Source organism: Podarcis cretensis, assembly GCF_951804945.1.
Source record: "Podarcis cretensis genome assembly, chromosome: 4".
Lineage (NCBI taxonomy): Eukaryota > Metazoa > Chordata > Lepidosauria > Squamata > Lacertidae > Podarcis > Podarcis cretensis.
This window is the reverse complement of record NC_137173.1, coordinates 76,962,694-76,988,786: the sequence shown is the minus strand read 5'-3', so window position 1 is coordinate 76,988,786 and position 26,093 is coordinate 76,962,694. Positions and strand designations below refer to the sequence as shown.

Sequence of the window (26,093 nt, the reverse complement as noted above, 5' to 3'; positions counted from 1 at the left end):
CCTGCCTTTCCCTGACATTTATATGTTTAAAGCTGTTTCACCCTCCTCTTTGGCCAAAGAGGTTCCCAGAGCTGGTTGCTGAAGTTCTTATAACGATGGAATGGAGAGTTCAGCAAGAGGGGGAACTAAATGGAGCTACTCTCTCAGGACAGCTTGAATTCCCAGATGTGGGCGTTATAGTTCAACAACATCTGAGGACTCAAGATAAAGAGTTAGTCAGGAGTGACCTGTGTGGAAAGTTTGAGAAAGGCTCCTCTTAATAGGGTTGGCATCTCTCAAGCTACACAGGCTAGCTGATCATAGCTTGCATATTATCTATATTTATTTTATAATTGTTTCCAACAGGTTCTGTTTACCACAAAAATCCTGAGGCAATATGGGATACAACCTCTTTCTTTTTCCTGGTTTGGCTCATGTGCTCAAAAAGAAAAAAAAAAAGGCAAGCAGGCAAATGAAGGTAATAACTACTACTATTACAATGGTGGTTAACATGTAACAATTAGTATTATTATTCTAGTTTCTCTTAGTATTCAAGCATAATGATAAACAGGGGGGTGAAGGAGATATTTCCACATGGTGAGGATTTGCAAAAAAAAAAAAAAAAAAAGCGATTAAGCATGTTCAGTTATGGCTGCAAAGAATCAGGCTGAAATATATCCGTTCAGTCACGACGCTCACAGAATGTTCTTGGTCAATGTTATTTTCTTCCTAAAATGGCGTCAAAGTAGCCTGTTTTCTTTTGCTGAATCTGCTTAAAGCCAGCAGCACTGAGGAGCGCATTGTACTCTGACAGGGTCCGTTCTTTTCCTTGAGTACAAAGCAGCATAACCAAACCGTATATATGAGCTTCCAGTGGCCCCGTTCTGTCTTCGTTGAGAACTATTTCCACTACTAGAACTCCACCACCTGTTTCAGAAAAGGACATAGAAGATGTAGCATTACATATTACAAAGCAGCATGTTACTTTTCCCAGGTGTCCTGGGATCAGAAGCTCAAGAAATAAAAGAACGCAGCTGAGCCAGAGTGGGACACAGACATAAGGGGAAGGGGCCATGGGGAAATCCACGCGGCTTGGAATGAGAATCAGTTCCCACAGGAAACACCTTTGACACCATGCACCTACCAGGCTTGCAGGCTTTGTTCAGTCTGGTTAGCAGTTGCACACACTTCTCATCTGTAAAGCAGTGCAGGATCCTAGCCAAAATATACAGGTCAGCTTCTGGAATTGGATCTTTTAAAAAATCACCTGAAATAAAACAAGTAGCAGTTTGGTGAAATAATTATTATTCTTACAGACAGAATACATGATTTTATCTTTCTCCAATTTGTAGCTATACTGTCTCCTGGTGCTTCTACTGTGAAGAAGGAAAACTTAGCATAAGAAGAGCTCACTCTCCTTTCCTCCTCTTGCGGTTTCAAGTAGCTACTATTCAGGATACTGTCCCTGATCATGGAGGCAGAGCATACACCATGACAGCTAGTAACCGTTGATGGACTTATCTCCAGGAATTTGCCTAATTCCCTTTAGAAAGCACCCAATTTGGTGGCCTTCACTGCCTCCTGTTCTGTTCTGTTATCACGTTTGAATTCTATGTCTGATCTGGCAAGAACTCCCCTGGAAAGGCTGATTTATGGAGCAACTGGTCTGGGAAAATTAATGAGCAGACGCTTAGACTTTATTTCATCAGAACTGTCAAAATGGCGCCTGCCGCCCGAATAGGACTTTTGGATCAGCGTGAAAATCCACACAGGAAGATAATAATGTTTGTTTCAACTCGCTTGTGGAAACAACTTAGAGGTTATTAAGAAGAAAAATGATAACAACAAGAAGATTGGAAGATGGGACTTGTGAACATCAAAGCAGCAGAAATATGAGATGATTGGACCCTTACTGAGCTCGAAGCATGGGTACCCCCAACAAAAAATTTAAAAAATTCGGCAAAATATTTGGATTTTATGATTTTATATGTATTAGTATAATTCGGATTAATTAATGTGATATGATTGGATTGTTAAATGGAAAACTTAATAAAAATTATTTTTTAAAAAAAGAAAGCACCCAATTTGGTGATCTTCACTGCCTCCTGTGGGAGTGAATTTTATAGTTCAACTATGTATGTGCTCCCATCAACCCCAGACAGCATGGTCGGGGATGATGGAAATTGTAGTCCAACCATAATTGAAGGGTCACTGATTCTCGACCCCTGTTTAGTGCATGGCTGTCTTGTTTGTTAGTGGAAGAAAATGATCTAATATATGCAGGATAAAACATCATTTTACCTTTGTGAAAAGTAATTCTGTGTTCCTCTGAGGAGACAACAAGCTTCTTTCCTGCTTCCACAACTTCAGGTAGGTCTAAAATGGTCACTGTAGAATTTGGATACAATGAAATACATTCCTTTGCTAGGGCACCACTACATCCTTAAGGGGAGAACCAAAGGGGAAAAAATGAACATGTTGTGCATATCAAAGCTTTTTCCAAAATATTCTGCGCATATCTCTAAGATAGCACACCAGATAGGTGGCTGTTCAGTCATTTCATTCAGTGGTAAGTATGTGCCGCTTCTGCAGTGGCGTAGCGTGGGGGGTGCAGGGGGGGCCGGCCGCACCGGGCGCAACATCTGGGGGGCGCACTCGCACTCGCAGCTCTCTGCCCCCACGGGTTAGGGGGCGCAAATTACTTGCCTTGCCCCGGGTGCTGACAACCCATGCTACGCCACTGTGCTTCTGCAGTTCTGAGATCTGATAGTTCAGAGCTTGGGTCATGGGTTATCAGGGGGTGAAAGAACAATATTGTACTTGCACAATACCAAGCAAAACCTTGTGCTGCAATTCTATCCTGTTTAGCAGGAGCAATGAGAATACAGACCAGAGGAATATGAGAGTGTGCCAGGCAGGAGTGGCCAGAACTAAGGCCAACACATGTCTTTTCAGTGGACCTAATTGAGACTTTGGTAATTTGAACTCAAGCTCGGTATTTATTACCCCTGCTATGCAAAAATCTCCAAATGAATCCAAACTTCAATGTCTAAAATCCCTGGTAGAGGACAAGGATCCTGAGATCACGTTAAGGGTCTGTGTGATTGCTATAAAACTTAGGGAACAAGCTGTGCTATCATAATGATTAAGGCCTTCAATGATAATTTTAGGTTATATTTTAGTGACTAAGTTTTAATTTATATATTTTTTAACTGTTGCTATATTTGTATTGTCTCTGTTATACCTGATTGCAAATTCAAATGTATCCCTATCATGTTTATGACTTCCTTGGTGTTGTATGTGAGCTGGAACCGGTCTGTGACTGAAATAAAAAAATTCACAATTCACGAACTCAAGTCATCTACTGCCCTTCTCCCTACCCTACGCCACCAAAATATACAGTGGCTACAGCTCAGGACAAAATGGGATGTTCTACAACAGCAGCCTTATCATTTCAGAGTACCAGCATAGGAAGACATGTGAGAATTTATGGTACTTACCTCCCACATCACAAACGAGTGGGAAATGAGAGAGATCAAATGCATTCAACACAACTCGACCACACAGACTCCACATCTCACGCATAAACTCCATGAATTCTCGCAAGCCGCTCTCTGATCTAGTAATTCAAAATAGCATTGTCAGTTAACAGAAGGGATACCTTTGAACAGAGGATGGTTCTAAACAGGAGCCATATTCCACATAATGCTGTTGCTTTTTAGTTGTGGGAGGATTTCCTTTCCTTTCTTCGGCCTCATCCTCCTTTTTCCCATTGATACCAGTGGACAGATCATGACGGGATCTATCCATAATCCATACACAAATTTAAATATTAATTATTGTTGTTGTTGTTGTTGTTGTTGTTATTAATAATAATAATAATACATCATTTACTGTAACTGTCCCTCTCACCAGTATGTCAAACCCTCAGTTTTTAAAATTACCTCTGACAAATTCCCTTCTCCATTTTTCTGACTGCATTTCCCTTGTGATCACATCTTCCCCAGTGAATTGGACAACTAAGACTTCCTCCAACTCTGCTGTGTGTGGCACAAACTCTTGCATCTGAATTCCATCTGGATAAACATTGCATATCTTTGTTTCCATCGGTGGCCTAATTTGTTATTAAAAATGGAACAATTCTACAGGCTGTGGTTCCTAATATATGACCACTTAGACGAGGAGGAGGAGGGGGAGGAGGAGGAAGGGGAGGAGGAGGAGAAAGCACCCCTCTTCAAACCTGCTCCTCTGCATGCTCAGTGGAGCCATGTAATTTAATAATGCTTCACATGGAGGGGTCTGGGTGTAGTAATTGATGGACAGAAGCCTATATTACTAGTCATCCTGAGGAATAATTAAGCATTCAGGACCTCATACAAAAAGAAGGGTTGAAGTGGACTGACTTCTCCTCATTATTCAAGTGATATGATATGATATTAATCATTTTATTTATTTTATTTTATTTTATTTTATTATGCTATGCTATATTATATTAATTATATATCAATCCCATATTGCACTACTATTTATGCTATGTTTTCAATTGCAGTAAATAACTTTGAATTCTCTTTACGCATTTTTCCTTAACTCAGTTTTTTTACTGACCAGTTTCTGCCCAAGGATAATTTTTGCCATGGCAAAAGCTGCCTCTTGGCAGTTGAATTTGATCAGTAGCCCCTATCCACATGTTTCAAACCTTCTTTCTCAACTATTTCCCCAACTATCACAATATTCCAACTCCAGGAATTGTTAAATAGCACAGGGCCTCTACTGCCTGTACAGGATTCCCCCATAATGAGCAAGTGGGGATGTCTGTTGACATGTCTGAGCACACATTGACCTCTGGATTGTGGAAAACTGCACTGAAGCAGTGATAAGGCTCAGGAAAGACTATTTGCTGGAAGCAGTTCTGTGTCAACAGTGGAAAGTTCAAGAGGTAAACAAGGCAGGGTCTTCACAACTAGTCTGTTAGGGTGCCAACTTGAATAAAATATAATGTGATGGCATGATAACTGATCACGTGATGCAGTTCATACACATCGTTTGAATGGGAATGTCCATCAGCTTGGGGGGGGGGAGACCTGGCCCCTCAAGTATTTTATTGTGGGGGCTGAAACTCCCACAGCCCCCAGGAGTAGCCTCCTATGTAGTTTGTGTAATGTAAGACCTGCAAGGAATCTATTTTTAGACATCATGCTTAAATGGGGGGGGGGGGGCAGGAACCCAAGCCTGGCATGTAGTAAGGGATCTCCCAATATCATTAAAGATAACTATCAGAGAGGGAAGAAAGCAACACTGGATAGAAAAATGCTGGAAAGGTGAATACAAGTTAGCAATAGGTTTCACACAAATTGCAAAAGGAAAGCTTTGGGGTTGAAGCTCCCACAGCCCCTAGGAGTTGGCTCCTATGTAGTTTGTGTAATGTAACACCTGATATCAAGGAATCTAATTTTAGACATCAGGTGAATACAAGTTAGCAATAGGTTTCACACAAATTGCAAAGGGAAAGCTTTGCCCATTCTTTAAAAAGAAACAAGATCTACATAAATACAATTTTTCTGTACCTGTACACAGCCTCATAGAAATTTTTTGTAGAACTGTCACTTAATCTATATGTCTGAGTCTCTCCTTCCCTGAAATAGAATATTTGTTTTAGTTTAAGAAAAAATGAGCATCGTAACTACAGAATTAAAATTCAGACTCTGCAACAAAACAACTAAACCAAGTGTGCTACTCATACAATTACATGTGTTGTCAAAGCTGAGTCTAACCAACACAGGTTTGTTTATTTGTAACGTCTGTGAGTTTTACTGTTTTATTACCCTTTTTATCAATCTCCTCACCTCACAGAATCAGCCAGGTGCTGTGCTCTCGTATAGGAAAATTCAGAACTGAACTTCATGGAATAATAATGAGTCTTTGGGCTTCTTTTGCCAAGGTACAGATTGGCAAGGTCAGTATTTCCATAAAGCGCTTAAAACGAAGGGGACAAAAGATTAACGTTTTCACACCTCTGTGCAAAGCCCCTTTCCCTCCCCAATTCTGCAGGGACAAAATGCTTGAAACAAGGATAATGAGACAGAAGACACATTTCTATGATTCCATGGCATGCTGCTCGCATTGTAAAAAACCAAGAATGCAATTCTCCAGCTTCTCTTGCAGAGAAAAGTATGGAAAGACTAGGCCTCCACCTGCTTGCAGTGGAACTTCAGGGTACAAAGCTGCTACTAGGAGTGGCCATTCCGAAATCTGGAGCGAAGTATTAGAAATCTATGAACAGCAGGCAACTTTGTTCCACTGTAACATCTAAGTCAGAAGGACAAACTCTGAATGTCCTGAGCTGCACTGGTGTTTAGTGACCTGCACTAGCTGCCTATTTGCTACTGAGCTTTCTCACTGACATTTGTAAACAACTAGGTACAAGCACATCTAACAGACCATCTCTCCTGCTATGGGACAACTCACCCTTTACAATCATGAAAGGAGAGTAGTGTCACCTGCATACCTATTGGAAAGAAAGCCCTTTCTGTTTATAGCACCGGCCCTCTGGAATGCTCCCCAAAGAGAGATATGGGAAATTCCATGTGCTTCAAATGTCTCCTAAAACCTCAGATGTTTCCCTAGGCTTATTTGGATGGTTCAGTTGCTGGCTTGATGGTTTAAAGTTATTTACTGAAATTGATTTTTTAATGGTATTTCTACTTTATAGTGTTGGTTAAATTTCCAAATAAAGAATAAACACTTTGGTTCTCCTTCCTTTCCACTTGCAGGAACTTGTAGCCAACACAGGCGTCCAGTAGTCTCTCCATCCCAAAGGGACTGGTACCCAGACGTTCGGCAATAGTCACTGAAGTCAGCGGTTCCTTGGACTCCATCAGCAGATCAAATACACCAAGATCAGAGGCAGTAAACATAATCTGGGTGCAAAAAGGGTGAGGGAGTACACAAGGAAATAGCTAAAAATGGTCTATAGTTACATATGTTCTAAAAGGAACAAGATGCTTTTGAAACACAAAAGGATTACAATACAGTTCAAGTCCATTTGAATTGTAGAAATAAAAGTAGGACACAGGTATTTTAAGCAAGTTAATTTTGAATTATTGCTGTATCCCACCTGTGCTGTGAATCCCATACACAGATTCACAGTTCTTCTCATTTTCTTGTTAGAACATTCAAGTGACATTAACAATATTTGAAGTTTCTGCCTTTGTTTGTGCTGGGTTGACCCGTGTAACAGTAAGATTTGCCTTGCCATTTAAAGGCATGTTTGATTCTACACATCCATTTACAAGTTGAAAGTTTCAAAGTCCTTGCAAGTATTAAATTTTGCAGACAATACTTTTACCTTTGGTATTAGAAATGAATACTGATTCCAAAATAACAGTTTCAAAGCTTCAGCTTCTTCTGTAGTACTCATTGTTCTTTACTTCTTTGTCTGAGACCTCACAGTTTTCCTCTGATGAGCAAGTTGTGGTTCTTTTATTCAGAATTCACTGAAAATGACAATGAAATGATAAACATCTAATGATAAATGACTGTGAGGCCAGATATGTTTATAGGAAAGTCCTCTGCTAAGTAAAGGCATAGGTGGAAAAGGATTTTTTTTTCTCACAAGTGCAGGAGGAAGGAAGTACCTGAAAATTACTGATTTTGCCTATGTGAGTAAAAGTGATATCAGAACCTGACAAGTGAGGGAAAATCAACTGGTGTCTGGAAATGCAAAATTAACAAGTTATTGGAGAAAGTTCATCAGAAGAGAGAGCAGGTGGTTTGGGGGAAATGCTCTTGCTGAAATGAGGCCATTTGGAAATTCTTAAAATACAGAAACACATTAGGAAATGGTAGCAGCTTAACAAAGAAGCAAGACATGAAAGTCAAATACTAGGAGCCGTTTCTGTGCCCAAGTCAACAAATACGAATGGCAAAAAATCCCAAGAGACTCACCAAATAACTTACTTCTAAAAATGAATTTTTTGTTATACTGATATAGAGAAATCATGTGAAAGAAAAAAGGTGATTCCTAGAGAAAGGAAATGTACAATCAGGAGTTTCCCGGAGAAGGGAAACGACATGACAAAGTTATTAAGAATCAGAGAGTCCAGAAACAGAAAGGTTTGAGGCAGGGGTGAAGAGTAAGGGACCGCTTACCTGTGGAGAAGCAGCAAAAATAGATTTATTGTGCAGTTTCACTCCCCTTTTTATACGTATGTCAGTGGGAAGAGGAATGCTAGCGCCCCCCCCTTCTGTCAGCTGGCTTTATAGTCTCTTCCATTTCCTTGATGTTAGGAGGCGCCCACCTGGAAGGACTGTGGGTCAAGATGCTTTACAAAGTATGGTATTTGTGTTGTGCAATAACAACAATCTCTGTCATCACCAGTGCTCATTATGTGCCTGGTTCATGGTAATTTATCTCGCCCTTGCAAAGTAATAAATACTTCATACTACAGGTAATAAATACCTCATGATGTGTATCTGATGTATAATCCAACTTTTCAGATTACTTTGGTGCTCTCTTGCAAACAAATGTGTTAGAGGCAACTGTTTTGTTTTTTTAAAAAATCATATAAAAATCTCTAAGTGGTTTACATAAAAACACCATAGCGTTCAATACAGATTTTCTAAAACAAGATAAAAACAGAATACAAGTGTGTATTACAAATAAAACTGATCAGTGTACGAAATGGACAAAATTAGAAATTTTAGAGTTAGGATCCCTCCAAAGCTTGAATGAACCAATATTTCAAAAAGGCATTTAAATGTCATTACTTTCTCCACACCACACATTATTTCTGCAGGACATTGCCAGGGTGCGCACCATCACTGAAAAGTTCTGCTTCCATGTTTTCACTAAGTGACTATCTACTGGGAGCATGCAGAGCCGTCTTGGAAGATCTTAAAGAATGGCTTGGCCTTTACTGTAGGAGGTGATCTGCTGGTATCCTGAACCCAAGTTGTTTAGGGTTTTAAATGTCCATACACACAAAAAAAGGAAACTCTTGAACTTGGCTCTGTAGCAACCACTGCAGAGCTGGGTGCCCCACTAAGTGGCTATTGCAGAGCTTTCCAAACTGTGTGTCGCAACACATTAGTGTGTTGGCTGCAATGTGTAGGTGTATTGCACAAATGCTCCCCGCGCCCCTCTGGGGCTGGAAAGGGGTTAGTTTAACGTCTGGTTTGCTAGTAAAGCTTAATTATTGTGTTGCGAAATGATGCTTGCCTAAAAAGCGTGTAACCCTCATGAAAAGTTCAGAAAGCTCTGCGCTAAAGTCTGGGCATGTATGATGGAAAGCAGAGGCAGACTAGGGTCTGGTGATGAAGTCCCTCAAAAATTCCACCAGAGTGCTGGAGCTTCTCTCAAGACAGCTAGATAGCGGGGGTTGAACAGCACTTTGGGACGGAGAATAAAAGGAGCCATTTCTGACGAAGAGGGTTGGAAAGGGCTTGAGATGGGAGACAGGGTTTAGCTTGAGAGTTAGGGACAAAGAGGGATCAGGGTAGGATTTACTGAGGAGAGCTGGTTCTGGTTTGAGTAGAACATCTACACTGAAGAGACTATCTATAGCAAGAGGGAAGAGGCTCACAGCTTAAATAGGAAGACTGGGTTGAGTGTCTGAGGAAGGTATACAGTCAGTCACCTGGAGGGCTGAGTCTGAGCCAGGAGAGATAGAACCTGTGGCAATTAAGGATACCTGGGCCTCATTCTAGCTGGGGGAGGGAGAGAGTTATTCTAGGTAAAGACAACTCCCAAACCAGTAACAAGGGGTGAGGTGATCCCCTGGGTGTGTTATACTAATTGCAATACCTCAGGAGTGGCTAACTGGCAAAATGTGTCCCTCGCTCATGAACCAAAGTATTAGGCTGTGAAGGCAGCTGTGCTGTGTCAAAAGTATTTAACTGTAACCCCTGTCATAACTAAGTAAAGGAATGAGAATGAAGTAACAGAAACTGAGTGAAACATTTTACCACCCATTCTAGAAACCGGAACATCTACCTGATTTTTAGCAACCAAAGTTTAAGAAAAGCTGTGCATATACTACGGTGTTTAGGCCTGTGAAATCTTTATATTGAGCTTTAAGTAACAGGTTAATTTCTACCTGAAAGAATGCATCTCCTGACCCAACTTTGTTTCACAAACTTCTTTTTGTAAACAAAACTTTTCTTGTTTGATCAACTCCTGCCTAAGACTCTAAATCACCAAATTTTCCCTCACAGAAGACCTTCACAAGATAGCTTGTGGTAAATTGTAGACATTTGTGTAACTGGCGTATCATGCGGTGGGCCTGCAATATTTAACTGGGGGTAGTTAGAGGGCGAGTCCGCCATATATTAATTGGTGGCTAGCGGTGGGATCTGCCACAGCATGGCTGAAATCTCCTCTCAACCATGAGGCTCACCTTTAACAACTCTCATCCTAACCTACTTAACATTGCAAGAATAAAATGGAAGTAGGGAGAACATCAACTTAAACTCCTCAAAGAAAAGGTGGTGGGATCTAAATGTGATAATGAACAATTTCCCACTAGCTTCCAAATCAGACACAAGGGTAGTCCCACATACAGAGCATTGCAATAGTGTAATTAGGAGGGTACCAATGTATGCAGCAACATAGCAACCCTATCTCATAGTCTTTTCCCTGAAAATGCCAGGACCCTTAAGCCATCTCAGCTCCTTGCTTTCTCATGCTGAATCCTAAATTCCCAACACAGCCCAATGGCAGACAGTGGTGGGTTGTGTTCCCAGGGCTCTGCCTTAGCTGAGAGGAAGAGCTGAGAGGTGCAGACAGCAGCTGGGCAGCGAGGCAGTCAATGGGAAGCCCCAATCTGCATGGCTTGGGGTCAGAGGCACTGGGGGTTGTAGTCTGGTGGCATGTGGAAGGCCACAGTTTCCCAGGCCTGGTCTACGTTGGCAGACACAGCAAGAAAAAACTTCTCAACCAGCTTAAGCTGAAATGGGGGCTGGCTGGATCACGTGTCCCTGTGTCTTCTTTTCACGTCGCGGTGGTCGGGTCCTCGAACCACAATAAAGACATTTCACCCATGCTGTTTTTATTTATAATAATGTTTATTTTTATTATGTTGTATTTATTGTTAATGTTGTGTATGTGTACACCCAGTTAGTGGTATTTATTGATTTGGGGTTTTCTTTTTCCCCTTAGGCTTCCCTAAATGCAATACAAAAATTCAAAGATTTCTGTGTTTAAATACTACAGTTTTGTGTGTTTCCTCTAATAACTTTTGTACTCGACTAGGAGGAAATGCTCAAACAATGACAATGATGGAGAATGGACTGTTCCCCTTTTCATCTGAGGAATGTTGGAGGAAATGATATCTCCTTCCTAGGACTGTTGTAGCTGGTACACCAACCAAAGTTGGTAAAGAGCACCCCACAGGTCACCTGGGCCTCTAGTGACAATGATGGATCTTCATACCTGGTCCTTCAAAGAAGGGTGCATAACCTATCCAGAGGTATTACACAGCTCAAATCCCGGAACTGGGAGCTGCCTGTTTATAGTCAAAATCCTAGATAAGTCAATAAAAAAACAAGAGAAGAAGGAAGGTAAATTACCGCGATCTTTTTTTGATATGGTAAATAACCTGGGATTAATCGATGCTTGGAGACTCAAAAACCCCACTATAAAACAATATACTTTCTTCTCAAATCCAAATCAAAGTTGGGGGAGAATAGATAGCATTTGGATTTCGAAGGAACTGACTCAGAATTTAACTAAATCGGAAATTCTTCCACGAACTATATCTGATCACAATGCGGTTTCCATTGAGTTAAAAGGTAAGGATATCAAAACAGCCAGATGGAGAATGAATGAATTTTTATTTAATGACCAGAAGATTGTGAATAAGGCAATAGAGACAATAGAAGATTATTTTAAATGGAATTTAAACGGGGAAACTGCTATAGAGACGGTGTGGGACGCAGGAAAGGCAGTTATGAGGGGCTTTCTAATACAGAAAAATAGTCAAGTAAGAAAAGAAAAAGAGACAAAGAAGGAACAGATCCTAACACAGATTATGGAAAATGAAAGAAAGTTAACTATCAACCCCAGTGAGGAGACCGCGAAGCAGAATATAAAGATACTACAAGCTAAATTTTCTACAATAATTGACCAAGAGGTAGAATGGAAAATTAAAATGATGAATCAGAGGACGTTTGAATCTGCAAATAAGATAGGCAAATATTTGGCATGGCAAATAAGAGAAAGAAGAAAACAAAACACGATTAGTAAGATAAGGGAAGGAGAAAGGATTGTGGAAGAACCAAAAGAAATAAGAAAGATATTCCAAAAATATTATAAAGATTTATATAAAAGAAGAAAGGAAACAAAACAAGAAATAGACTGCTTTTTGCAAGAACATCACCTAAAACAAATTTCAAAAGAAGAAAAAGAGATATTAGACCAGACAATTACTCAAGGAGAGATAAAGAAGGCCATTAAAAAGATGAAAAGTGGGAAAGTGCCAGGGCCAGATGGCCTTTCGGCCAAATATTACAAAACGCTAAGTAACCAAATATCCCCAGTGTTAGGAGAAGTGATGAATAATATATTAAAAGAAGGAAGGATCCCGAATACCTGGAAGGAAGCATATATCACCTTGATTCCTAAAAAAGATGCAGATACCTTGGAAGTGAAAAATTATAGGCCAATTTCATTATTAAATAATGATTACAAGCTATTTGCAGATATAATGGCAGAAAGATTAAAAAAGGTCCTGAACAATAAAATACATAAAGATCAAACGGGCTTCCTCCCAGGGAGACAATTAAGGGAAAATGTAAGGAACTTGATAGATATTATTGAATATTTGGATATGAGTATAGCTAGACAAGCGGCCTTGGTGTTTATAGACGCTGAAAAGGCGTTTGATAATATCTCGTGGGATTTCTTGAAGAAAAGTCTGGAAACGATGGGAATGGGAGAGAAATTTAGAAAAGGCATAGAAGCAATATATAAGGAACAGAAGGCAAAGTTGGTAATAAATAACACCACAACAGAATACTTTAGTATATATAAAGGAACTAGACAGGGCTGCCCCCTGTCTCCTCTATTGTTTATAACAGTATTAGAAATACTGAACGAGAGACTAAGGGGGGCAACAGAAGTTAAAGGAGTCAAGGTAGGAAAGAGGGAATATAAAATCAAGGCCTTTGCAGATGACATCGTATTAACCTTAGAAGACCCAAAAAATAGCGTAAAAGAAGCTTTACAAAAAATTGACGAATTTGGAGCCGTGGCAGGACTTAAGGTAAATAAAAATAAAACCAAAATGTTGGTCAAAAATTTAACAAAGGAAGAAATGATAGATTTAGAACAAAGGACGGAAATTGCGGTAGCTAAGAAAGTGAAATATCTTGGAATATGGGTCACAGCTAAGAACATTAATTTATATAAGGATAATTATGATGTCACCTGGAGGAGTATAAAGAAAGACATGGAAATTTGGGGGAGGATGAAACTCTCCTTTTTGGGGAGGATAGCTGTTGTTAAAATGAATATTCTGCCTAGAATGCTATTTTTATTTCAAACTATCCCCATACTTAAAGGCTTAAAACAATGTAAAGAGTGGCAGAGAGCCTTGGCGAAATATATTTGGCAGGGGAAAAGGCCACGGATAAAAATGAAAATTTTGATAGATAAAAAAGAAAGAGGGGGCTTTTCTCTCCCGGACCTAAGTCTATACTATGAAGCGGCTTGCATACTCTAGTTAAAAGATTGGATAAAACTGGAGAATAGAGACCTATTGGACCTGGAAGGTTTCAATAATTGGTACGGATGGCATTCGTACTTTTGGTATGGGAAAGTGAAGGTCCACAAGAGCTTTTTAAACCATATTTTTAGGGGACCGATATACCAAGCATGGGAAAGGAATAAAAACCTCCTTGAAAGAAAGACACCCTGGTGGATTTCACCAATAGAGGTTCTAACGGTCAAGAAAACAAACATGGAGGAGAAAAACGCCACCTATGAAGAAATGTTAAGAAAAACAGACCAAGGGCCCAAACTCAGACCTTATGAAGAGATAAAAAGCTTATTCACTGGTTGGTTGCAATACCACCAGGTGAATGATTTGTTAAAAGAGGATAAGAAGTTGGGTTTTGATGATAAAAAATCAAAATTTAACATAGAAGTAGTAGAAGGCAAAAACAAAACCCTATCCAGAATTTATGATATACTATTAGAGTAGTATACAAAGGACGAGGAGGTGAAGGAGGCAATGATTAAATGGGCAATTGACTTTGGTTATAACATCGATTTTGAAAGGTGGTCGGAAGTGTGGAATTGTAACATAAAGTTTACAGCATGTATGGCACTGAGAGAAAATGTTTGGAAGATGTTATATAGGTGGTACCACACCCCTGTGAAATTGGCCAAAATGTATAGATTAAAGGATAAGAAATGCTGGAAGTGTGGTGAGGTGGAGGGTGATCTATATCATTTATGGTGGACATGTGAAAAGGTGAAAGGCTTTTGGGAATCACTTTATAATGAGCTTAAAAAAATACTTAAGTACACTTTTCCCAAAAGACCTGAAGCCTTTTTGCTGGGAATGACGGGCAAAGAAATCAAAAAGGAAGACAAGACGATATTCCTCTATGCCACCACAGCAGCGAGAATTATGTTGGCACAATACTGGAAAGTGGAAACCATCCCCAGCATAAATGACTGGCAGATTAAAATGGTAAATTATGCTGAGCTTGATAAATTAACAGGTAAAATAAGAGATCAAGATGAACAGAAATATCTGAAAAATTGGAGTAAATACTGGAACTATATTGGAATAAATGTCTAATGTGAACTGGCGGGGTTAGAACAATACTACCAGCGAGTGAATTTAGGATTATAGATTAAAAATCAAATACGTAATGGAAGTAGATATTCGATACTTACCAAAAGGGTGGAAGGGAGTCTAGGGTGTTTTTCTTTTCTTTTCTTTTCTTTTCTTTTCTTTTCTTTTCTTTCTTTCTTTCTTTCTTTCTTTTTTTTTTTTTTGCACGATGTAGCTAAATTATTTTCTTTGTATAGTTGGAAAAAGGAAAAAGTTGGCTTGTATATCTCTGTTGTAGTGACCCCTTTTTTGTAATCTTTTCTGTATGTGTATATATATATTTCTTTTTTATATGTCTGTTTTGTGTATAACTTTAATAAAAATGTATTCGGGAAAAAAAAATCCTTTCATGTGAAAACAAGTTCAGTAAACTTCAGGCCTTCCACAGCTATTTGATCCTCCAGAGAGATTATGTATCACTCAATATACATAGCAATTTTTTATTCAGATTAACATAAGCAAAGACTAGTCTCTATCCAAAAAGGCACAAACTGACTGGGAGAGGCAATACTGGAATGCTTCTAAGCAGTGCTATTTTTCTAGAAAAAGAGGTGCTGGAACTCACACTGAACACCTCCATTGTTCTCTTATAATGGCAGCCGGCCCATCTGAGAGGTGCTGGAGTTCCAGCTGAAAAAAAGTCCTTCTTCCAAACTATCCTGGATCGAACAAAACTATTCAAGGGAGTATCTTACTGCAAGGGATATTACAATTTGTGAAATAAATACAGTGGTACCTCGGGTTAAGTACTTAATTCGTTCTTAACCTGAAGCACCACTTTAGCTAATGGAGCCTCCTGCTGCTACCGCGCAGCTGGAGCCCGATTTCTGTTCTCATCCTGAAGCAAAGTTCTTAACCTGAGGTACTATTTCTGGGTTAGCAGAGTCTACAACCTGAAGCATATTGAATTGAAGAAGAATGAAGTACGGTCAATATTATTTTCTTGCTAAAATGGCATCAAAGAAGCTTGTTTTCTTTTGTTGAATCTCTTTGAATCCAGCTGCGCTAAGCAGCGCATTGTACTCTGATGCGGTTCGTTCTTGGCCTTCGGTAAGAAGCAGCATCATCACAGAGTATAGTTGGCACCTTACCGGCCCCTTTCTATCTTCATTGAGGACCATTTCCACTGTTAACACTCCACCACCTGTTTCAAAATACGTTTCACCAAGTAAGGACAAAGATATATATCATTAGCAGAAAATGCCCGACACTGTCCAGGAATTCAAAGAAACCAGAAAATATTATGATTTTCAAATGGATAGTGTAGTTTGTGAATTTCAGGGTTGCACACAGACACATGCACACACATACCAACTCAGTGCTTCAACCTGACCCAGGGAGCCAAAAGTCATGTTTTAGCCTGCCATCTTGATTCAAAATGGCTCCCATTGTCCAAACATCAACAAAGACCGCCACCCCACCTCTGGAACCCTCATGCCAAGTTGGGTGATGATATCTTGAGAGGTGGGTGGACCTATGCCAACAAATGGGTGTTTTTTCAATTCGCCATCTTGATTCAAAATGGCACCAGACACCCAAACATCAGCTAAGTCTGCCACCCTCAGTTTGGTAACCCTTGTGCCAAGTTTGATCTCGAAAGGCAGCTGAACCCATAGAATACAGATGGACACAAAGACATACCCCTTTCCAAAATAGCAGATTACTTAGTTCAAAACTGCATAAGGAAATAGTTCATCTGAATTTATCCAAGCATTCTGGGATGATCAGAAGCGATGCAGTTGAACCCGAGTGACATGGGCAAATGTGGGACAGTGCAGCAAGGCTTTGAGTAACAAGGGCCCAATTTCCATGGTACCTTTAGCTCTTCTGTCACTCTGCCTTCTCTAAAGAAAGGCCTGAGCCTCCCATTATTGTAGCGAGCAGGCTAGGATTAGTTCAATTTTAGAGTCACAGAGCTCGGGTTTATTTTGTATTCCGTTTTGACATTCTGCCTGCTTTCCCCCCACCTTTTACTCTTAATAAAGTTTCTTGATTTCTCTGCTGAAGTGTGTCTTATTGCCATATGTCCGGGTTTTCACAGACACTTTGCCGATTCAGTGAAAATCGGGCGCCATTTTGCTACTCGATTCCCAGACTTGTCTGGGAAAACCCGGATATATGGCAACCCTACACATGCCTAGATGCTTGGCACTTAGGACTGGAGTTGTAAGTGACCAGCAGAATCTGCAGAGTCAAGAGGGAGTGTTGACCATCTTTGCACTGTAAGTAACATAAGAAGTGTTTGAAATGCAGTTACTTTAGTGCATCCCAGGTCCCCTCCCATCTGGAGAGGCAGGAGTAAGTGGAAGGGCAGTGGCAGCAACCCATTGGCAGCCCTGAAGGGCTGTTGTGTTGTAGTTGGGCAACGAAGGGTATGTGAGAAGCTCTCTTGGGCTTCCGCCCTTGGTTACTCCTGCCCCATCTTTGCACTGTTCATTGATCTGTTCACTGTATAAATACACATACCAGGTTTGCAGGCCTTGTGCAGTCTGGTTAGTAGCTGCACACACTTCTCATCAGTCCAGTCGTGCAGGACCCTAGTCAAAATATAGAGGTCAGCTTCTGGAATTGCGTCTTTAAAAAAGTCCCCTGTAATAGAATAGGTAGAAAATAAGCATATTTTCTTAAAGGAATGCAGTAATACTTCACTGTAGAGTTTTGCTATCTTGCTTGTTAAAAGAAGAATGATCGAACCAATGTAGGCTCTTGGGAAAACACAGTTTACCTTTATGGAAAGTAATCTGGTGATCTTGCGAGGACACATAATGGTTTTTTGCTTGTTCCACTATTTCAGGTAGGTCTAAAATTGTCACTGTAGAATTTGGATATAATGAAATATATTCCTTGGCACATGCCCCAGTACATCCTTGAAGGGAGGACAAAGAAAAAATGAAAATGTTGTGCACCTCAAAGCTTTATCCAAACACCCCTGTGCAAAAATTTAAGAGTAGCACATCAGATAGGTGACTGACAACTTAGGGTTGAATGATGTCTGGTTTTCAACAGCATGATTATCACCAGCTAAACATCATAATATATATCATGATATATCATGATGTCTGAAATAAGGAAGGACCCACGGAGAAGGCATTTGCTTGTGTGCTTCTCCCACTTTCTAATTTGTCAGTTCTTTTATGCCAATTAAGTACCAAATTTCCAGGAGAAAAGCATGTAGATTCCAGCTGTTAGAGCATTTCATCTGTTGTTAGACCATTTCATCATGTGGGCTACACAAATTAAATGAGGATGCAAACAGCTGCAAATGCACAGTAATCTCCAGTGTGGACAAACCCTGTTTCTCCCATTGCTCTTGATACTGCAAGACTAAACACAAGTAGCATCAAAGTACTGTAGTTTGAAAGATGTTAATGAGTTTCTATTTGTCTAATTCATTCTCTTGTTTTGCAACGTTCTTCCTGCTTGGCTTTCTCCATCACTCACAGTCATGGATCCTTTCACTTTGAGTGTTATCCACTCCACCCATTTTTGCCTTCCCTTCACAAATCAGAAACACACCTGTAGCACTTTCTCATTTCTATTCTTCCTGCTTTATGATTTTGAGCTAGTAGTAAAGGACGATATTGTGGAATTTACAGCACTTACCTCCCACATCACAAACAAGTGGGAAATGCGAAAGATCAAATGCAGTCAAAATTTCTCGGCCAAACAGATGCCACTTTGCATGCATAGCACCCATGAAGATTTTTTGCAGCCCACTCTCGGATCTAGTAATTCAAAATTGCATTGGCATATAAAAGACATGAACGTTTCATACAGAAATTGCTTCCAGACTAGAGCGATTATTCCACAAAATGCTCTCGCTTTCCCATTGTTAGCTGCATGTAGACGTTTAGCAATTCTAAAAATGTTCACTCCTGTTGGTAGATTTTATTTTCTTTGGTCTGATCCTGTTATTCCCCACTTATACCAAGGGGCAGATTGTGAGCATATCATACTGATCCTGGCCTGACTGCACTGACTGCCAATTAGTTTCTGGACCCAATTTTAAAGTGCTGATTTAACCTATAAAATCTTAACAGCTCTGGGCTGCAATACCTCAAGGACCGCCTCTCCCCATACAAAGCAACCCCAGACCCTGTGATCATCACCTGATCACATGAGATGCTGGAGGGCAGCAACATGAGAACAGGCCTTTTCTGTGGTGGCTCCCTGCTCTCCCTAGGGAGGCTCACCCACTGCCTGCATTACTAAAGCTTTAGGCACTGGGCAAAAACATTTCTCAAACCAGGCAGATTAAACATTCCATGGCATTTTAAATGTGTTTATGGGAAGGGGGTGATTGGCTTGTTTTGGCTTTGTTTTATTATGCATTTTGTGATCTCATTTTGTATTTTTTATGTTGTGAACCACTCTGATCTTTGGAAGAAGGGCAGCATACAAATTTAATTAATTAATGATGTTCCTATAATTCATTAATACCTCTTATAGGCAAAGGTAAAGGGACCCCTGACCATTAGGTCCAGTCGTGACCGACTCTGGGGTTGTGGTGCTCATCTCGCTTTATTGGCCAAGGGAGCCGGCGTACTGCTTCCGGGTCATGTGGCCAGCATGACTAAGCCATTTCTGGCGAACCAGAACAGCGCACGGAAACGCCGTTTACCTTCCCGCCGGAGCAGTACCTATTTATCAACTTGCACTTTGACGTACTTTCGAACTGCTAGGTTGGCAGGAGCTGGGACCGAGCAATGGGAGCTCACCCCGTCGCGGGGATTCGAACCGCCGACCTTCTGATCGGCAAGTCCTAGGCTTTGTGGTTTAACCCACAGCGCCACCCGCATCATAGGTTCCTATAATTTATCAATACCTCAGAATGGTTTGTTTGCTCAGCATTTGCACAGCTGTTCCCTGCACCTCCATAACCTGCTACTTTGGTTAAACCCCGCTTCTCAATTTAGAGCATGTCAAAACTTCCACATTCTTCTTATTACACTTTGCAATAGTCTCGTCCCTCTTTTATTTTTTACAGACTTTAAAAAAACAACACACACAACAAAACAAAACAAAGTGAGACAGTCATCGTGTCACATGCAGGTTTACAATGCAAGAACTTTGAGCTACGGCACAATGAAATGAAAACTTTCACCCATTATGAAGACACAACTGAAGCTAGTGAATGAAGTGCTTTGTCTCTTGCATTAATGTAACAAATTAAAATCTGAGAACGTATCTGTATCTGTCTGAATTACTTCCCTAAACATGTTGCATCACTGGTTGCATTCTGCACCAGATCTTTGAATATTTGGCTCCTTAATTATATCCGAATAAATATTGTGTGCGCATTTTTAATCTATATTTTAGTTAAGTTGTATACAAATGCCTGTTAAGGATTTGACACAGAGAAAGAGGGAGGAGAGAGAGGGGATATTCTCTCTAATGAATCCTTAACACTGTCCATTCAGGACCCCTGAACGCAACGAAGGGCTGAAATGGAGACTTTTATCTTCCTCATCAGCAACCCTTGACATTTTCTGACACATGCTTTCAGATTCTCTTTCCCAACTATCACAACATTCCAACTTCAGGAGTTGTTAATTGGCACAGGACCTCTGTGCTCCACCAGTAACGAGAGCTTAAACATCTAATTCCAATGCAGTATCCTGATGCACATACCCAAAATGAGGTGCAGATGCATCTGGTCTGAGCATAGACTGATCTCTGAATAATGGCAAACTGCATTGTACCCATGATAAGACTCTGAAAAAGCTATTTGTGAAGACCAGATACAATTCTGCTTCAATATTGGAGCATAGTGGAGGCAAACCAGGATATTCTGCACAACTAGGCTGCATAATATAAGCCTTAGTTGCAGACATCACCTTCACACAATGCATAAAACAGGAACCCAAGTTTGGCATGTGGTAAGAAATTTCCCAGTAATCTGATAACATTTGGAGAAGGGAAATGCAACAATGAATAGAGAAAACACTGGAACTGTGAATACAAGCAAGCAATATGTTTCACACAAATTGCAACGGCAATGGTCACTTTGACAAGAAGCATCCCAGGTTTTCTCCATTCTTCCAAAATCAAGATCTAGAAAACCTTTTATTTTATTTTTTTACCTGTTAAGAGCATCAAAGCAATCTTTTCCTGAAATGCCATATACTCTATCAGTCTGACACTTTCCTTCTCTGAAAAAGAATATTTGTTTCAATTAAATGAAAATTGAGTGGCGCGCACACACTCATACCATTATCATGTTATCTGTCTTTTTAATGAAATTTTATACTATTGTATAAACAGTTTAGAGGGGGTTTTTATTAAGTAATATATAAATATTGCCTAATAAAGTAAATTTAAAAAATTATGTGTTGTCAAGGTTGACTAACAATCACAGGTTTGTTTGTTCGTGACATGCATATACCACCGTACAGTGGCGTAGCATGGGGGGTGCAGGGGGGGCCGGCTGCACCGGGCGCAACATCTGGGGTTAGGGCAAATCCACGGGTTAGGGGGCGCAAATCCACGGGTTAGGGGGCGCAAATTACTTGCCTTGCCCCGGGTGCTGACAACCCACGCTACGCCACTGCCACCGTATAACCAGAGTTCTCTGAGTAGCTTACATATCTCAGTGATTCCAAATCTATTTTTAAATCTCAAATTAGTCACCAGAGAAGAATTGAACCAATTTCACCTGGATGTAGGTATATAGTCTTAGACTTCTAAGCAGTTAACATAAAACAATATAAATTATTAATTAAAAATAACAGAAAACCAAACATTAAGCAGTGACCTAAATTTATCAACATACAATTAAAACTACCAGTTTGAATATATACAAAATAAAATAACATACTACAAAAATATATAAAAAGAAGAATACTACACTACAAAAGAAAACCCCTTTCGCTTCCAGTTTAGCAACATGCCTAATTGCAGTGTTGCTCTTTCCAATCGTCGTTTAAAGTAAAATCGCAGTATTTTTCACGACGGGGCATGATATTCCTCATTCACTTAAAATCTCTGGTAAGTGGTTTAGCAGATATTAAGAGATTAATTTTAAGCCAATCAACGGGGGTCCTAAAAAGGCACTCTCCACAAGGGAGACCGTGAACTCCACCCACAACAGTTATGTCAGGGCAGCTGCTGTAGACAGAAGACAGTAGCATGCAGACAGAGAAAAGGCACCATGCTGCCCCAGCAGAGTCAAAAAGCAGTTGCGGTTCTGCCTGTACCTTTCAACAGATGAGCAGTTCCTAGTGCTTCCCTTTCTGTTGCTCATCTGGAGCCTAGTATGGAAGTGTCAATACAGTGGTACCTTGGGTTAAGTACTTAATTTGTTCTGGAGGTCCGTTCTTAACCTGAAACTGTTCTTAACCTGAAGCACCACTTTAGCCTATGGGGTCTCCTGCTGCCGCTGCGCCACCAGAGTACGATTTCTGTTCTCATCCTGAAGCAAAGTTCTTAACCTAAGTTATTATTTCTGGGTTAGCGGAGTCTAACCTGAAGCGTATGTAACCTGAACTGTATGTAACCCGAGGTACCAGTGTAGTTGCATCTGGGATATGGAGCTAACCAGCCTTGGCACTGTGGCACAGCTTTAGGTGGCAGTTTCCTGCTTTAGTGATATCCTTCTCCTCACCTCACAGAATCAGCCAAGTACTGCATACCCATATAGACAAATTCAGAAGTGAACTTCAAGGAATGATACTGAGACTTCAAGCTCGATTTGGCAAGGTAGAGATTGGCAAGGTCTGTGTTTCCATAAAGAGCTTAAAAAGAAAAGGGACAAAAGATTAATGTGTTGTTTTTTTTGCAGTGATCGCCAAAACCCAAAGCCCTTCCCAATTATGCAGGAACAAAATGCATGAAATGACAGGCATGGCGGCATGAAACACCCCTCCCCCCCAAAAAAACCCCCACCTGTAACCTGTTTAAAGTTTATACAACACTGCAGCTGCAAAAAAAGGGAAGCAACTACAGCTCAGTGGGAAAGCTTTTTTTATTATTGCTGAAGAGTAGGGTAACAATGCTTTTAAGGAACCAGCTTTTCCTCTTGAATACTCTCCAAAGTGATTTGGGAAGTTCTGTCTGCTGTGTGCTTCAAATGTGTCCTAAAAACTCAGATGTTTCGACAGGCTTATTTGAATGCTACCCTGTTCAGTTTCTGGTCTGCTGGTATAAATTTATTTACTGTATTCCTGATCTCTTTCTTGGATTGTATTCATTGGCTTTTGGTTTATACAATTTGGTTTGGTTTGATTTGATAATTTGGTAAACTGCTTAGGGATCTCCCCAAGAGATGCTAAGATGTAAGTAATAAATACTTTGGTTGTCCTTCCTCTCCACTTGCAAGTACTTTAAGCCAACACAGGCCTCCAGCAGCCTCTCCATCCCAAAGGGACTGGTACCCAGACGTTCGGCAATAGTCACTGAAGTCAGCGGTTCCTTGGACTCCATCAGCAGATCAAATACACCAAGATCAGAGGCAGTAAACATAATCTGGATGCAAAAAGGAGCGAGGGAGTACAAAAGGAAAGAGTTCAAAATGGTCTATAGTTAGGAAGTTCTAGAAGGATGCTTTTGAAACAAACAAACAAAGTCACCATAAATTATTTTGGCCCTTCAGATGGTGTGGGTTGTGACTCCCATTGATCCTGATCATTGGCCATGCTGACCAGAGCTGAAGGGAACTGGAATTCAACAACATCTGAAGGGCCACTGGTTCTTCATCCCTGGCAAAAAGCACTGGGGGGAACAGAATTCTTCCAATTTTTGTTTCAGAGTGGTACAACAGGTTTGGGCAGAGGTTGACACTTCCTCTAACAGGGGAGCATCTCCACGGGCTATGCTTACTGCGTGAGCACAGAAAAACTGGATTAGAAAAAGGAGGAATTTGAGAAGGAAGTGCTGAAAAGGTTTTCAGCAAAACCAAGAAAACATGTTTTAGTTTAGATTTTTTTAAAGTTTAAGATTTAAAAAGCTGGGTTTTTTGTAATTTTGTAAATATACTCGTTTACCACATGAAAGCTACTGCCTGATGTTATTTTTTTTTATTTATTTAGCTTCCTAGTTTTCAAATGACTGAAAATTTTGACAGATTTTTTTTACCTTTATTGAACTAACAGAACTGGACAACAGAGGCAAAGCAACTGCTTCTGAAGGCCTGGGCCACTCCCACTCTCAACGTGACTGGCTGTCTAAACTCCCAAGCTGCAAATTGTAACTCATAGTTTAAGGGCCAATGGCAGTGGCCCAAATCCTGAAATGTTCTGTGATTGGATATCATATATCGAATCGGAATGCAGCGGCTCAGAATCCTTTGTCCAGACTCAAGTTCAGGCAAACAGAGACCACTGAATACATAACAGTCGAGACATTTCATTCCAAATCTACTAGACAGAGCCAAGCAGAGGACGATGACAGGAATGTGTCCTGCAGCCGCCGCCCCCCCAGTATAAATCCTGGTTAAGCCCACCATCCATTAACAAGCTGAAGGTTTGAAAGTCCCTGCAAGTTTTAAACTTTGCAGACTATACCCATCACAGAGCTTACCTTTGGGATCATAAATGCATACTGGTGCTGAAACAAGATTTCCACAGCGTCAGCGTGTTCTGGAGCACTCATTGTTCTTCACTGTGCTGCCCAATACCCGACAGCCTGTGTCCGAAGAAAAAGTTGCTTTTGACAGCACCAAGACCTCTCTGCTTGCGATGTTGCTATCCAGTGTTAGCTGAAAGTGACCATAAATATTCAGGTAAAATCAAAGTAGACACAAGAGCCTTTGTAAAATGACTAAGATAAGAGCGGTTTATGGAAAAGTCCCAATCTGAGAAAAGGGCAGGCAGAGGTGGAAAATTAATTGCCTCCCATAAATACGGAAGGGATCTAATTGAAATGATAACCAGCTTCCTCCAGAAGTGCCTGCAGCTACATTGCCATGACCCTGCCAAGTAACTTGCTAAAAAAAGGGAGTATTTGCGACTGAGGGGGGCAGTTGTTAAATACCAGAAGGTCTGGAGTGCTTCCCCACCCCCTCTGCCCAGGAGCAGCCATGCTATCAACTCCTTCAAGGCTGTAGAGCCAGACATGCCCCCCACAGGCTACCTTTCATTGGCCATGAAAGGCAAGTGTCCCAAGGGCATATTGTTGAGCACATACTCAAAAGTGCCCTGTCCTCAACATCAGGCTGCAAAAACTGAAATGGAGCCCACAAAACATGGATTTATGGAGTGCTGGAAACCTCACCAGGGACTGCATCAGTTATGGCATCTAGCTCACTATGGAAACATACAGTATTGTCCTCAAACGTCCTAGCAAGCAACTCACTGAGGTGTCATGGGCTCCATGGAGAGATGCATATGTCAGCAGACCACAGACCGCTCTGAAGAGCTCCTCTGGCTGATTTCATTGTGGAAACAATGAAGTAGGCCTTCTTTGCTGATTTTGCCACCACACAGTAGGCATGATTATGTGATCTAACAGATGTTTGGTCATTACCACACCTCCTGTACTCTATTATCTTTCCTGTTTCATCACATATAGCTCCTCAGCATACCAGGGAGCCAAACGTGTGAGAGACACGGCACTCAGGAATAATAATATCTATGGCCTCCACATATTGTCGATTCATGGTGAGATGAGGGCTTCAGCAAGTTAAAGTAGTGGAAAATCCCTGAGGGCATTCAGGGATCCATTGAACTCCCTAAGTTTCCAGGAGTAGGCTACCCTAATGGAGTCCCAACTCTTACGGGGGAAGCTGATACTGTTAACTCCTACTTCTCAGGAAGTGGTCTGATCATGATAACGGGATTACGAAACCTTCCCTCTTTCCAGACCATCAACTTAATCAAAAGGGGCAAAAACCAAGTTGATGGTCTGTCCCACACCACGGGCTGGGCCAGTGACCACTTGAGGTAGTCCCATGGTTCTCATCTAGACCAGTGTTTCCCAACCTTGTGCCTCCAACTGTTTTTGAACTACAACTCCCATCATCCCTGACTAGCAAGACCAGGGGCAAGTGATGATGGGAATTGTAGTCCAAAAACAGCTGGAGGCACAAGGTTGGGAAACACTGATGTAGACCATGAAGTTCCAAGGCAAAACAACGAGAGCAGCCGCAGCAGGGACACTAATCCTGGGGTTTCCCAACATGATGGTCAAGGAAGCAGCTGGGCAACAGGGTGCCCAAGAGGCCAGCAGCACCCCCAGTCTCTCTCCTTGCTTTGACATGAGGTGCAGGCTGTCCATGTCAGCCCTCAGTGAAGAGGTTTCCTGGTGAGTAAGTTCAAAGGTTTATAGACCATAGTGAAA

At 40.9% G+C, this 26,093-nt stretch overlaps 1 protein-coding gene across 1 annotated transcript; it reads right to left on the bottom strand.

The window, feature by feature from the left end:
• Positions 1–452: 452 nt before the first annotated feature.
• On the bottom strand, positions 453–24,437 carry LOC307213916 (uncharacterized protein). The gene is made up of 17 exons (XM_079972147.1): positions 24,336–24,437; positions 23,108–23,282; positions 22,423–22,552; positions 20,903–20,971; positions 18,423–18,544; positions 17,545–17,685; positions 17,286–17,408; positions 15,767–15,963; positions 8,566–8,597; positions 7,325–7,400; positions 6,722–6,896; positions 5,823–5,952; positions 5,544–5,612; positions 3,480–3,598; positions 2,281–2,421; positions 1,124–1,246; positions 453–906 (listed from the first exon to the last, which is right to left on the bottom strand). The coding sequence occupies exons 1-17, from the start codon at positions 24,405–24,407 to the stop codon at positions 698–700; spliced, it is 2,103 nt and encodes a 700-aa protein (XP_079828273.1). The 5' UTR covers positions 24,408–24,437; the 3' UTR covers positions 453–697.
• Positions 24,438–26,093: the final 1,656 nt, after the last annotated feature.

Bases quoted from the DNA above. Each gene is read 5' to 3' on its own strand.
- LOC307213916 (XM_079972147.1), bottom strand. From the start codon at position 24,407: ATGAGTGCTCCAGAACACGCTGACGCTGTGGAAATCTTGTTTCAGCAC. The intron at 17,686-18,422 runs GTAAGTGCTGTA...CCTCCCTTCAAG, and splicing joins ACTTGTTTGTGATGTGGGAG to GATGTACTGGGGCATGTGCC. The intron at 3,599-5,543 runs GTACAGAAAAAT...TTGAATTACTAG, and splicing joins TTCTATGAGGCTGTGTACAG to ATCAGAGAGCGGCTTGCGAG.